The sequence below is a fragment of the Artibeus jamaicensis genome, unplaced genomic scaffold, assembly GCF_021234435.1.
Source record: "Artibeus jamaicensis isolate MK-2021 breed Jamaican fruit bat unplaced genomic scaffold, CSHL_Jam_final contig_391, whole genome shotgun sequence".
NCBI classification, from domain to species: Eukaryota; Metazoa; Chordata; class Mammalia; order Chiroptera; family Phyllostomidae; genus Artibeus; species Artibeus jamaicensis.
Genome location: NW_026521814.1, coordinates 7,717,093 through 7,731,220, shown reverse-complemented (window position 1 = coordinate 7,731,220; position 14,128 = coordinate 7,717,093). Strand labels below are relative to the sequence as shown.

At 39.3% G+C, this 14,128-nt stretch overlaps 1 protein-coding gene and 1 non-coding gene across 2 annotated transcripts in view; both read left to right on the top strand.

Annotated features, from left to right (window-relative positions):
- Positions 1-14,128, top strand: part of LRP2 (LDL receptor related protein 2) — a 191,487-nt gene that overhangs the window by 118,293 nt on the left and 59,066 nt on the right. Inside the window, exons 39-46 of the mRNA XM_053665167.1 lie at positions 1,117-2,037; positions 2,158-2,323; positions 2,636-2,794; positions 4,053-4,342; positions 5,784-5,987; positions 6,893-7,132; positions 10,109-10,234; positions 11,611-11,730. Coding sequence (XP_053521142.1) covers positions 1,117-2,037; positions 2,158-2,323; positions 2,636-2,794; positions 4,053-4,342; positions 5,784-5,987; positions 6,893-7,132; positions 10,109-10,234; positions 11,611-11,730 — 2,226 coding nt within the window. The remainder of the gene's footprint in view (positions 1-1,116; positions 2,038-2,157; positions 2,324-2,635; positions 2,795-4,052; positions 4,343-5,783; positions 5,988-6,892; positions 7,133-10,108; positions 10,235-11,610; positions 11,731-14,128) is intronic.
- LOC119045852 (small nucleolar RNA U13) lies at positions 4,488-4,591 on the top strand. The gene has a single exon (XR_005081866.2). It is a non-coding gene; the product is annotated as a small nucleolar RNA U13 (small nucleolar RNA).

The following is a 14,128-nucleotide window of genomic DNA, read 5'->3' as shown; positions in this document are numbered from 1 at the left end:
GCAAATAGTAAATATGGTATTGTGGTTAGATAAGACTTTAATTGTGTTCCTAAATCTCATTCCTGATTATGAATTTACTATGTTATTACTGAGGGTAGTTAAAGCAGGGTCAGTAGTCTGTGTCCTGTGGGCCAAAGGCAGCACACCGCCTATTGCATTTAAGTCGAGTTTCACTGGAACGCAGCTATGCCCCCACTTGTTTATGTACTGTCTACAGCTGCTTTATGTTACAGTGGCAGAGATGAATACTTGTGAAAGAAACCTCATGCTCTGTAAAGCCCAAAATATTTACAATATACAAGCCTTTTTAGAAAAAGTTTACCAACCCTGGATTAAAGGATGGAATACGCTTATAATCCAATTAGAAATAGATAATGAAAAGGATAGATTAGTAACATTGCATACTGGCTTGATTTCTCTAGAGCAGGTTTGAGTCAGATACAGGAACAAAGTAGGTGTGTTTTGGTAGATAGTTTAACATCAGACTTTCAACTACATGGAATCAATGTGGGATTGCTCTTCGTTATACTGCCTTCACAACATGGTCTTTTCCCCCCTTGCATTGTTTAATAATGCTCAAAGGAAACACGGTTTTGTTCTGGTAGCTTTAGAAGGTTTGTGGAATGATCACATCTATACTGGTTAGGAAGACTAGGACAAGACCTCATGTTAGTGTTAGCACAAAGAGGATTGATGACATTGATCAATGCCCCGAGATCCTGGCCCCTCTTTGCTCCTTCTCTTCGTGTTGGAGTAGAAGTCATTCCATGATGATGCTTATTTAGAGTCTTTGAAAATGCAAGTGTTCAACATTCAGGTAGAAAAGGAAGGACATCCTTGGAAAAAAACCCTTTGCGTTAAAACTGGGTTCTGACATGTGCTGAATTCTAATGTGGTTGAGAAGCTGAAGATAGGCACGTTCTGTTTAAATTTGAAGAAGCAATCTCTTTAGGTCCTGAGTAAATATTTATTTTCCTAAGTCTAAACAGGCATTCATTATCTTGGAAAAGAAAATATATACTGAGCCAAACCTCAACCTTACACATTTTATTCTGAAGATTCTCTTTTCATCTTGCTTTTCCATTTATGAGCATGCTCTTTCATTTTTTCTTGCAGACAATCTTTATTTCATCAATGCTTTTGAGTCTGAAACACTGATAGAAGTTCTGCGGATCAATACCACCTATCGTCGTGTTCTCCTTAGAGTCAGAGTGGACATGCCCAGGGATATTGTTGTAGACCCCAAGGACAGATACCTCTTCTGGGCTGACTATGGGCAAAACCCGAAGATTGAACGTGCTTTTCTTGACTGCACCAATCGGACTGTGCTTGTGTCTGAGGGGATCGTCACACCACGGGGCTTGGCTGTGGACCACAGAAATGGCTATGTTTATTGGGTTGATGATACTTTAGATGTCATTTCAAGGATTGATATTGAAGGAAGGGAATGGAAAGTGATTCGTTACGGCAGTCGCTACCCAACCCCTTATGCCATCACTGTTTTTGGAAATTCTATCATATGGGTAGACAGAAATCTAAAAAAAATTTTCCAAGCTAGCAAGGAACCAGATAACACAGAATCGCCAGCAGTGATCAGGGACAATATCAATTGGCTAAGAGACGTGACTGTCTTTGACCAGAGTGTCCAGCCCCGGTCACCAGCTGAGGTCAACAACAACCCTTGCTTGGAAAACAATGGTGGGTGCTCCCATCTCTGCTTTGCTCTGCCTGGTTTGCTCGCTCCAAACTGTAGCTGTGTTTTTGGGACTCTGGACCATGATGGCAAGAGCTGTACCATTACAAAACAAAATTACCTCATCTTTGCCCTGGAGAACTCCTTGGGAAGCCTGCACTTGGATCCTGAAGACCATAGCCTACCTTTCCAAGCAATAAATGTGGGAGGACACGTCATGGCCTTGGACTATGACAACATAAATAACCGAATTTACTTCACACACAATGTAGAACCTAGACGGGGCCAGATTTCCTATGTCAACCTGGATACAAGGATCAGTTCTCCCACTGTCATTGTTTCAGGTAAGTGCACTCCAGGGATGGCTTACTTTGGACACAGTGGGATCAATGCGTGGATGGCCAGGTGATTCTAAAATGCATATGAGACTCTAACATGTGTGTGTGTTTGTTGGTTATGTCCAGACATAGGGACTACTGATGGCATTGCTTTTGACTGGATCAATAGAAGAATTTATTACAGTGACTACACCAACGAGACAATTAACTCCATGGCTGAGGATGGGTCTAAGCGTGCTGTGATAGCCCACGTTACAAAGCCAAGAGCAGTTGTCTTAGATCCTTGTGGAGGGTATGCCATCATCTTCTTGGTTATATTGACATTTACTTATTGCTGAAGGGAGAGGGGCCTGAAGTTATTTCATGTTCATAGAGGGCCAACACTTTATGGACTTGTAACACTGTACTATTGATTCAAAGGTGAGAGAGTGTGAGTGAGGAACTCACGTTGATGTTAGAAATGTTAATAGCATACTAGGGAGTCAATGCTCTGACTCAGTAAATCCCATTTGGGCACGTTGTATGGGTGGGAGTCATTCTTTTTTAGGGAAAGATGATGAGGTTCCTTGTGATGAATTAATTATGATTCCTCTTGAATGACTAGGTACATCTACTGGAGTTCCTGGGGTACCAATGCCAAAATCGAGAGAGCCACAGTAGGAGGAAACTTCCAGGAACCCATTGTGAACAGCAGCCTGGTCTGGCCCTCTGGGCTCACTGTGGACCACGAGGAAGACCTTCTCTACTGGGCAGATGCTAGTTTGTATGTGTCTTTGGTCAGTCATGTGGGTGCAGATAAGAAGAGATCTTTCCATTTATGAAGGAGAGAGATTTGCATACTGGAATAAACATATGAAATGCCAAATAGATAAAATTTAGTGTCACAGGTTTAGGAACTATATCCTAGCTTGGTGGATGTACCTGTGAAAGTTGATGTATGTTATGAGATTGAATAATTATGAACTAAAAGGCATCTAAAGATGCATTACGAGATGAATTAAATTTCAGCTATAAATACAAATGTAGTCACCAAATCTATCTATAATCTGCAGCAGTGGTGCCCCCAACCTTTTTGGTACCAGGGATTTCTTCAAGGGAGGCAATTTTTCCACAGGGGGCAAGGATGGGGGAACAGGAGGTGGAGCTCACTCACCCACGGCTCGCCTCCTGCTCTGCTGCCTGGTTGCTAACAGGCCAGAGACAGGTACCAGTCTACTGCCCGGGGACTGGGGACCCCTGATCTACAGGACCCATGTAACTACCATAAAATATGAATGACTTTTAAATATACACTGATATTAAGTGTTCTCTGGGCTTTAGTGTTTAGTGTCTTACAAAAATGTTTCCTTTAGTCTTGACTTTGGTTATCTTTTCAAATAGATCCTTCTTGAAGCAGCTTTTTCTCAGACATTTTCATAATGTTTTTCTTAGATATTTTTGTCAACTCTAAGTTTATATGTAACTTCTCCAAGTACCCCTGAAATTACTCACATTTTCATCATCCTAATGGATTAATTGAAGAGATGAGATAATTTTGTTTATTATGGCTGGTATCTACATGTCAGGAATCTTATTTTTTCTTGATTATTTCATGTTTTGGGGTCTGTAACACTGACTATCTACCAACTTGATCTTTTCTTCATTTTTCTCATTTAAAACAAAATACCTCAAGGTAAATGACAAATTGAAAAATTCATTAAGGGAGTTGGAAGGGAACTATAATTAACATTTTATTGTAATTTTCCATAATAGTCTCATGTTACTTATATAGGCCCGGTCCTTTTTATAGGATTATTTGTAGGTTATATTAATATTTGGAAATGAATGATTTGTATGGGCCATTGTCTGATAAGCAAATTGGGTCCTCTCATTACCAGCAGAAACACGTCTTGCTGGCACATACTCCCCTTGAAAAGAAACTGGAGGGCTTGGGTAAAGCAATGGTTAGACCCAGGCATTGTGCTGCTCATTGCAGAACTTATTCTTTCTGGATTCCAGCATTGTTTTAAACTTTGTTTTAGGCGCAGAATTGAACGCAGCACTCTAAGGGGCACGGAGCGTGAGGTCATCGTCAGCACAATCTTTCGTCCTTTTGGCTTGACCATGAATGGCCAGTATATTTACTGGACTGAGTGGTTCACAAAAAAAATTTACCGAGCCAACAAATATGATGGGTCAGGTCAGATGGCCATGACCACGAGTTTTCCATCCCGGCTAATGAGCATCCGCGTTGTCGTGAGGGACCACCCGCAGCAGTGCAGCAACCCTTGCGACCAGTTTAACGGGGGCTGCAGCCACATCTGCGCACCAGGTAAGGCATTGCCCGTGAAGATGGAGTCACGGAGAGACACAATAATGATGACAACTGAAGGATGGCTGGGGGAATATTCAGCTCTAGTGGGAGAATAAAATTCAAACTCTTGATTAGATGGTAATTCAGAAAATTGATTTGGGAGATCCTTTTATAGTTTGTAAATGCGATGACTGGGTGTTCACGTTATTGTGTGAGATGTGCCTCCCTCTAGCCCTTTTACAGCTCTGACACATTACCTGTCTGATGTGGGAAAAAGTAGATTTGGGAGTTTCTATGTGGAGAGGAAGCCTTCAATATTTTTTTTTTGTTTGATATGAAGATTTATTATGAAGGCATTTTTAAAAATTTATTTAATTATCATTCAAGTACAGTTTTCTGTTTTTTACTCCCATCCCAGCCCACCCCCCCAGTGCTCCCCACCTCCCTCCCATTTCTACCCTCCTTAGTTGTTGTCCCTGTGTCCTTTATACTAGTTCCTGCATTTTTAATACAAGCTTGATGGATGCAGAAAGATGGGGATTTAAGATTTAATTCTTTTACTTAGGAGGTGTTATCTGTATTTGGAAATATTTTTTAAAAATTTTTTTAAATTTATTTTTTTATTGATTATGCTGTTGCAGTTGTTCTATTCCCCCCCTTCATTCCCCTCCACCCTACCCCCCGTCCCCACCATAACCCCCCCTTTAGTTTATGACCATGTGTCTCAAGTTCTTTAGATTCTATATTTCCCATGCGATTCTTGCCCCCCCATCTATTTTCTATCTACTGTCTATGCTACTTATTTTTTGTACCTTCTCCCCCTTTCTCCTCCTCCCACTCCCCTGTTGCTAACCTGATCTCCTTGAGATCTTCATTTCTATGTTTCCACTCCTGATCTAGCTGTCCTTTTAGTTTGCTTTCATTTTAGGTGTGGTTGTTAATAACTGTGAGTTTGTTGTCCTTTCACTGTTCATGTTTCTTTAACTTCTTTTTCTTAGATAAGTCCCTTTAACATTTCATATAATAAGGGCTTGGTGATGATGAACTCCTTGAATTTGATCTTATCTGAGAAGCACTTTATCTGGAAATATTTCTGATGATATGATGTGTGATATGTACTTCTAGGGTTTTATTGAGAACGACAGATTCGTAGGAAGATGTGCCTTTTAATACCATTGCTTTGCAGATTTTGCTGAGAAGGCAGATTCCTTGTCATTGTTTCAGCGTAGATGAGGAGTTGTTTAAAGATTGGGGTGAATTAGCCACATTTGCTAATTGGTGGTAGTTCTTGATGAAAAAATGACTCAGAATATTATTGAAAGGTTGACGGGAGCAGTTTCCATGGCTTGTCTTGTAGCACATTTAATATAGAGGCTGTCACCAAGTGCTATTCTGGGGGAGAAAATATGACTGTTTGCTACACAGACCTTCGGCTTTTTCTGGGCCTGCTTTTCTCCAGGTCCAAGTGGCGCCGAGTGCCAGTGCCCACAGGAGGGCCGCTGGTACCTGGCCAACAACAATAAGCACTGCATTGCGGACAATGGCATGCGGTGTGTTGGTTCCAATTTCACCTGCCTCAATGGGCGCTGCATCTCGGAGCAGTGGAAGTGTGACAACAGAAATGACTGTGGTGACAACAGTGATGAGCTGGAAAGCGTTTGTGGTGAGTTGGATTCTTGGAAGTTTTGCTGGCGCTAAGGTTGCCTTAATGCAAGTGTTTGGTGCAGAACACTGCTGTGTGGGACTATATTCAGTCTGTGCCAAAGCATCCCGTTAGAGCTGAGAAGCAGTTACTCTGAGAAGCCAGACCGTGTTTGTGCTAAACCACATATAAGCTGATATATGTGCCATGGAACAGCGTCATCAGGAAGCCCCTCTGTAGTAGTTAAAAGCAAAAGTGCTGAGTTAAAATCCTGGCTATGCCATTTACACAATCTGCATGGCCTGGGAAAGTCACTCAAGCTCTCTGAGCCTCAGACATCTCATCTGTAAAATGGAGCCATTACTAGGATTCTTGTGAGGCATAAGAGAAACAATATAAAAAACACAGCAGAAGGCTTGATGCATATTAAACATGACTTATCATGGAACTAAGGACTCCAATAGGTGATTGTTATCATTTTATTAATTTAAGTAGCAGAAAGATTATTAATTCAGTAATTTTATTGAAACCACTCTCAGTATTCAGGTTGCATCTGAATGGAGTAAGTAAAACACAGGAGGAGACCATCTCAGGAAGTTCTGAAGTTAGTTACCTTTTTGTAGCAGACTCTGTTACAGAAGAAACTGCATTCACATGCTTTCCTGGGACTGAGAGATAGACAAACAGAGTGACTTCACCATTTGCTTAAAATACTTCAGTGGCTTAAAAAAAAAAAGCGTACATCATATTTTGCTTAATCTAACTAATTTAATAAAGTGTTATCTCAATTTGCATGCCATCCATTTTGCAGCCGTTTTTGCCTTGGAAGGTAAACTCTTAAGTGTCTGTTTTATTTGGTTGTATCTTTTGAGAAATTAGGATGATGCTCAAATCAAGAGGTTCCTCTGGTGTTTTTTCCTCCTTAGCGTTTCACACCTGCCGTTCGACAGCCTTCACCTGTGGCAATGGGCGATGTGTCCCGTATCGTTATCGCTGTGATCACCAGGATGACTGTGGGGACAACAGTGACGAGGAAGGGTGCCAGTTCACTGAGTGCGATGCCACAGAATTTACTTGCAATAATAAAAGGTGTATACCTCTTGACTTGGTCTGCAACGGTGTAAACAACTGCCATGACAACAATACTTCAGACGAGAGGAATTGCCGTAAGTTCATCTTAAGTACTTGTCGTTGGTTTGGGGTCTGACGTCTTGGACTGTGGGCTTTCTAAAAAAACAGTGAACTAAGTATTCATCCAAAACATAAATTTCATTTAATATATTTTACTAACTGATTTTTAAAAGCAACTCTACTTAACATTAGAATTATTTGCCTAAATTTATGGACCCATAAAACCATTGACTATTTTAACCTTAAATATTTTATCTTTGGTTTATGTATCTGCCAGATGAGAAGTTCACTTGGCAAAATTCCCGATTGTTTTAAAGCTTTACCAATAGTTACTGACAAAAAAATTATTGCATAAATGTGTTGTGGTTAATGTTTGTTGTGTAAAAACTGTATAGTGTGGTGTTAATGAAAATGATTTGTCTTTTTAGTTTTTCTGGTAAATTGTTTTATAATTTATTAATTTTTCTAAAATGTCTGGGATTTGCACTTTAGCATCTTGTGAAAACAAAAGAGCAGAGTGTAAGTCCAAATATATTTTCATTTTATGATATATCTACAAGCTCTGCTGCTTTTGTAAGTAGAGTTACATGAAATATTATTTGGATGTGCTTTTAAAAATAACTTTTCTTATGAGAAATTTTAAATACACACCAAAGCAGAAAGAATAGCATCATATACCTATCACCCAGCTTTCACATTTATCAACAAGTGGCCAATCTGTCTCTATCTCCTTTAGCCTTTTTCTGAGTATTTTAAGGTAACTCCCAGACACGCATATTATTGATAAAGACATTTTGAAAAACAACTACCATGCCATTATAATGCCTAGCAAAATCAACAGTACTTAATGTGTACCCGTACTGAGTCCATATTCAAATTTTCTCACTTATCTGAAATGTTTTTTTACAGTGCTGTATTCAAAATAAGATTCCGGCAAGGTCTACACATTAATATTGATTGTTATAAATCTTTATTGTTTTTTATGCCACAATGGTTCCCACTTTAAAAAAAGCCATTGATTTGTCTTGTGGAATGTTCCATATTCTGAATTTGACTAATTGCATAATTGAGTTATTTAATTTGTTATTTTATCTCTCTTATTTCTTGCTAACTGGAATTCAGACCTAGAGGTTTGAATACATGAAGTTCAGTTCTTTGGGTAGAATACTATACAGGTGAAACTGAGTATTTCCTCTTGCATCTCATCATGAGGCACATAGTGCTTGGTTGTTCTGCTTTATGTGATGATAGAATCAATTAATGGATTTAGAAGTCAGCCTGAATCTTCCCTTAGGAAGTTCCCATTGACCATTTACCCAGTGGTTTAGACATCAATGGATGGTTGTTCCATAAACCCTTCATAACAAAATAGGCATTTAAAAATCCAGTTATTCCCTCCACACTTATTAGCTGAAGGTCCATGTAGAAGAAACTCCCCTTGTCAACTGTTTTGTCATCCTGACTTACAAGTCTGCAGGGTGAATGCTGGGTTGTTTCCCTGTGCGTGTCAGTTCCCAGGGAACTGAGTTGGTGAGCCACGGGCATGACTTTTTTTGTTTTTAGTGTTATATTAAACTCATTGATTTTTATATGATTTATGAGTTTTAATGCTCTGAAGTAATCTATTCTTTTCAGTGTTCAATTTTCCTATCTCAGGCCAGCAGGAGCCCTGCTAAGTCCGCTGCTTTGTTATTTTGACAAGGCCTACCTAGTCAGTCCTCCATAGCTTAACCCTGTACATGCCTATCTTAGACCTGGAATGACCTCTTATGCAAGGAGACTTAGTTCCTTTGTGGTGTGTAAAATGGCCATGGTCTGGGAGTTCCCCACTCCTGTTTGGCTTTCGTTGCTTCTAGGCCTTTTCACTGGACCGAGGTAGGAGGTACTTTTTTAGGGAAAAACTAAATTCATATCAGTATTTTTCCTTTTACTTTAAAATTATAGGTGTTTTACTTAGAGTTTATAATCACTTCTCTTCCTTCTCTAAGCTAAAAATCTTGATTTCTAATGCATTAATATAAAGGCTTATTTGCTTTATTTTTAAATAATTTCAAATGCCCACACAAACTATACCAGTAAGTCTACTAAGGGTAATTTAAGACTTGAGGTCCTACATATTCTCAGATTATATCCCTCTGGGGGTATATATAATCCCTGGATTTTGAAACCAGGTCAAAATCTTGGTTTCAAAGACATTTGAATTTTTTTCTCTATATGGTTTGGCTGTCAACTTGATTCACCATTAACTTTTTTGTTAACTATTTCCAAATTTAGGAATTGCTTTTCTTTTTTCCATTTTTATTTTGTTCTTATTTATTCACAGCAATGTACATGGCTTTAATGTGAAAATTATTTGATGAGGTATAGTAACAGAAGTCTTACATCCCTGTCCTCTGTGTCTTGTCCCTCCATACTGAATCTGTCCATTGGGGTGACACTTTTCATTATTTTTTATTGTTGTTAATATAAGTGTATCTGTCTCCTAGTCTTTCCACACACACACACACACCCCATTGTCTACTGTTTTGCATTGTGCTTTCTTACTACTAATAGGTCCTAGAGATCAAACCATCATTCTTTACATTATAGAGAGAGATCTTCTTTATTCCTTCTTATAGCTACACATTGCCCCATTGTGTGGATATGCCATAGATTATGTAGAGTTGGGAGTTTTTATGTAACTCTAATTACTTAGAGTTTTATGTAACTCTACTTACAAAAGAGTCCCAAGCATTGGGCCCCTTGTTGATGCTATTAAATAATGAAAATGATTTAAACTACAAAGCAAGCCTCCCCACCTCTCCATGCAGTTTCAGCTGGAAACACCTCTTTTTACTCTAGAATCTGTGGTGTGACTTGAATGTAATGGATCCTGCCTCTGTAATAGCTTTGAAAATGCCTCCCCTCTGGTGGCTCAGATTCCACACTGTCAGACCTGTCACTGTGGGCTTTCTTGATGGTATATGTGTGGTGGATATATTCTGAATGTGTATCTGGTTGTGTTTTTCAAGCTGATCGCACTTGCCAGTCGGGATTCACGAAGTGTCACTCTACAAATATTTGTATTCTTCGTTCTTACTTGTGTGACGGAGACAATGACTGTGGAGATATGAGTGACGAAAACCCCACTTTCTGCGGTAATATAAGCCTGCTTCTCTTTCTGTGGTTCCAGGGATGTTCATCTTCAGCTAATACACACATACATGGGCTGGGAGTCTGGGCAAATTTTAATTTGTCGTTCTGTCTGACATTGTAAGTAGATGCAGTAGGCATTACTTTAGGATGTGATTGGAGTGGATTAAGAAGCCCCTTCTCTCTGTTCCCTGGCTGGAGGCCCGACTCCAAGAATTTCCTCTAGAGACCTGCTCTGGTGTGTGACCGCCCTCAGTCACACAGCCATTTCTGCCCGAGTTGAAGGCCTTTTGTCTTCAGGAACTCCAGGCAAAACTTGCACGTTAAACCCCTGCATTTATTTTTAATATGATTATAGTAGCCGTCAGTAACTGAAAAATTTTTTTTCTAATTTTAAGTATGTTTAAATTTCAGAAACCCTCATTTCATATTTAGCAATTTGGTTAAATCAAACAATTTCTTATATTTATAGTTCAAATTAAAAGGCCTTCCTTAAGCTTGATCACTTTGAGACTATTAGTGTAAATAGATACATGATTTAAGAGTCTATGTTTGTCACCAGGCCAATCTACAGTTCAAGAGCAAGAGTCAGTTGTAGTAACAACCACAAGAAGAAGCAGAATTCAGACACAGCCACCAGCTAGGGACACACAGATTGGAGCTACTACTGACAATTTAGGAACTTCTGCTTCCTGAGCAGTGCTTTTACTCCTGCAAATTGTCAGATATCATGGGCCAAAGCTCGGAAGCCTTGTAGAGCAGAAGAATAGTAAGGCTTGATTGTGGCTTGTAACCACATAACCATTTGGAAAATACATATGACCAGAGCTACCTAAGGTTACTTGAGAAAAGAGCCAGTGTTTAAATATAGGCAGAATCCTTTTACTCAAATAAAAGCCACATATAACAAGGATGAATAAGAGCAGAACTTTGCTAACCCTCTAGAATCATGGTCTAATGTAACTAAAGGTTGTGTGTGGGGTGAGCTCAGATATGGTCATATTGCTGTTTTTGCTTTTAGTTATTATTTCAATAGAATTTATTTAAGTTTATGTTATAATAGAGAAGCAAGTCTTCTATGTATCAAAAGAGCAGTTCTTCAGTATTTCTAACACATACAATTTATTTTGGAATTTATCAAATCTAGGAAAAAATATCTCGGAAAGTTGGGGCAGTATTGTTTGCCTTCTCTCTCCCTCATATTCCTTCCTCTTTATGGAAAGGAAATATACAAAATTCCATTTTTCTGAAAGAGCAGGCCTTGGTCTTCCTTTCTTGGCAATTATTTGTTCAGTTCAGAGATACAGGCAGGTTGTGCAGACTGGTGGGAATAAGCGGGAGTCTTGCTCATGGGTTTTATCATCTTTCCCTCCTCCAACAGCCGTTCACACGTGCAGCAGCAATGAGTTCCACTGCACCTCTGGACCCTGTATTCCTAGCCATTGGTACTGTGATCAAGAAAGAGATTGTCTTGATGGCTCTGATGAACCTGCTACTTGTGGTAAGAGAGTGAGCAAGCATGGAAAGCATTACGGTGCAGCTAGAGAAACTCTTCCAGCTCCTCCAGACACAGAGGACAGTCACAGCTGCTGAAGGTTTGCACTCCTTGCTGCTGCTCTCGGCTGCGGTGCTGCAACCTCTCAGCAGATGATCATTAAGAACATGTTAGTGCAGGGCAGGGTATGGGCTGCTGTCAGGATATGGAGGTTGCTGACCAATGGTGATGCATCTAATATGGTGCCTGGCTTGTAGAACTCGATTAATTATGGTTGGCTTTGAATTGGCTGAGTTCTGACCCACAAGCCTGTGGGGAGGATACAGACAGTAGGCTCATCACATACATGAGTCTGGGGCATGTTATGGGCACATATCCTCTTCCTCTTCTGCCTGTTTGCCAGCTTTTGCTGTCTTATGCTGTCTGATCTTTCCAAGAAGCTCTGAGGATGCTTTTGTATTCCTGGAGATGTTTGTGCTTATTTGTCTATTTGGAGGCTGCAATTTACATTTGCAAATTCTAATCTATATCCATGCACATTGTTTTTACATAATTATAAAAATACAGAGATAAAATATTTTACTTTGATTTTGATACTGCTGTATAGTAGTTGGCAAACCGGCAACGGGCCAACTTCCTATCTTTATAAAAAAGTTTTATTACTGTAGAATGTGGTCACACATTCAATTATTTTGTTTACAATAGCTTAGGTGCTACAACGGCAGTGTCAAGTGGATGAGACAAAGTACGTGTGACCTATAAGCCTGAAATATTTGCGAGCTGATTAAGAGAGAGTTTGCTGACCCTTGTGATAGTGTCTTTACACTCCTTTTTAATAGCCCTATGATATTCCACTGATCCTCATTGAGTTGATTGCCTTTACTCTAAGCATTTACATTGCTTCTGTTTTTCCTTTATTATATATCACTGTAGCAATGCCATCATATGTAAACCTTTTTATTCTGTGGTGGTTTTCTTAGGACCATTTGCATAATTTGAATTTAGAGGATTTTCTATTCTCTTTTCTCTCAGGTTTAAATTCAGTGACTAATAGTTGGGAAGTAATTGTTTGAAGCCTTTGCCAAGTGTTTTTTCCCCCCAACATGGAAAGTTTTGTAGAGAACAAATGGCACATAGTGTTTGGAGGATCCATAAGTGAAGTGATATGAGTAGAATAGTATTATAAATTGGTTTAAATATATGAACTACTGGTTAAAATATGTGAAGGATAAGTAGTTTCCATATCTATAGGAACCAAGGTCACAGCGATAGCTATATGAAGATAAACACAAAATCTATATATCAATACTGTCTCACAATAGGCAGTGATATTATTTTAAAGAAATAATAAGATGTATACAAAAGAGTAAAATTTTTATTTCTCCACCCTTCTTTAATACTCTCACTCCCCAGAGATAATCACAATTAAGGGGGAGTGTCTTCTTACATTTATCTACACACCCTGATAAGTAGGTTTTAAAACACAAATGAGATCTTACTATGTATACATTTTCTGCCACTTGCCCCCACTTTTTTTTTTAGCTGAACACATGTCAGCGTGTTAGCAAATACAGCTCCACCTCATTGCACTGCAGAATGTCACTCCACAGTAGGGACACTCTGTGTGTTTTTACCCATTTCCTCACTGATGGACATTTAGGTAATTTCCATTTTTCTCACTTTGAAAAATAATGCTGGAATGAACATTGTGGGAGAGGAAGAAATTTTCTTTTATCTTTATAGGTTCTTTTGGCTGGTGTAATGATCAAATGTACATGACACAGGTTATTAATGGAAAATAACCAGACTAATTCCATGCATACACATGGGCACCCCATATGCAGGAAAGAGTCAGATACTCCACACACGTGAGAGGTTCGGAGACAGAAACTTGAACTGAGGTGTATAAGGCATTCTGAGCTAAGGATGGGAGGTAAATTTTCTTGGGAATCGAGAAGAGGGGAAGCTCCTTTGCAGGATGATAAGAAGAACAGATATTTGGGAATTAGAAGTTTTACTCTGCCTTATTGATAGATCACAGAATGTTATTTCCGGTGAATACTTGCATTATGGGCAAGACACCCCCTGCCCAATTTAAATTGTTTAAGGGAGAGGAAAACGTTTCTCTTGAGCCCATAGGGTCTTGATTGCCTTCAGCTCAAAATAACTCGCATGTCAAAGAAGGACATCTTACAGAGGCCTGTTTGGAACCCCTTCAGCATCCTTCTAGAAGTCTCTTTGTGCGTAGAATGTGGCAAGATTTTTGTGGGCTAGATTTCTAGAAGCGGTATTGCTGTTTCAGAAAGGATGTCTCTTCCAAAGCCCGAATCTACCTGCACTTCTTTTTACCAGCTTATTAAAGGTCCTGTTTCTTCTTACTGTTATCCTTGTGCTGTATTTTTTA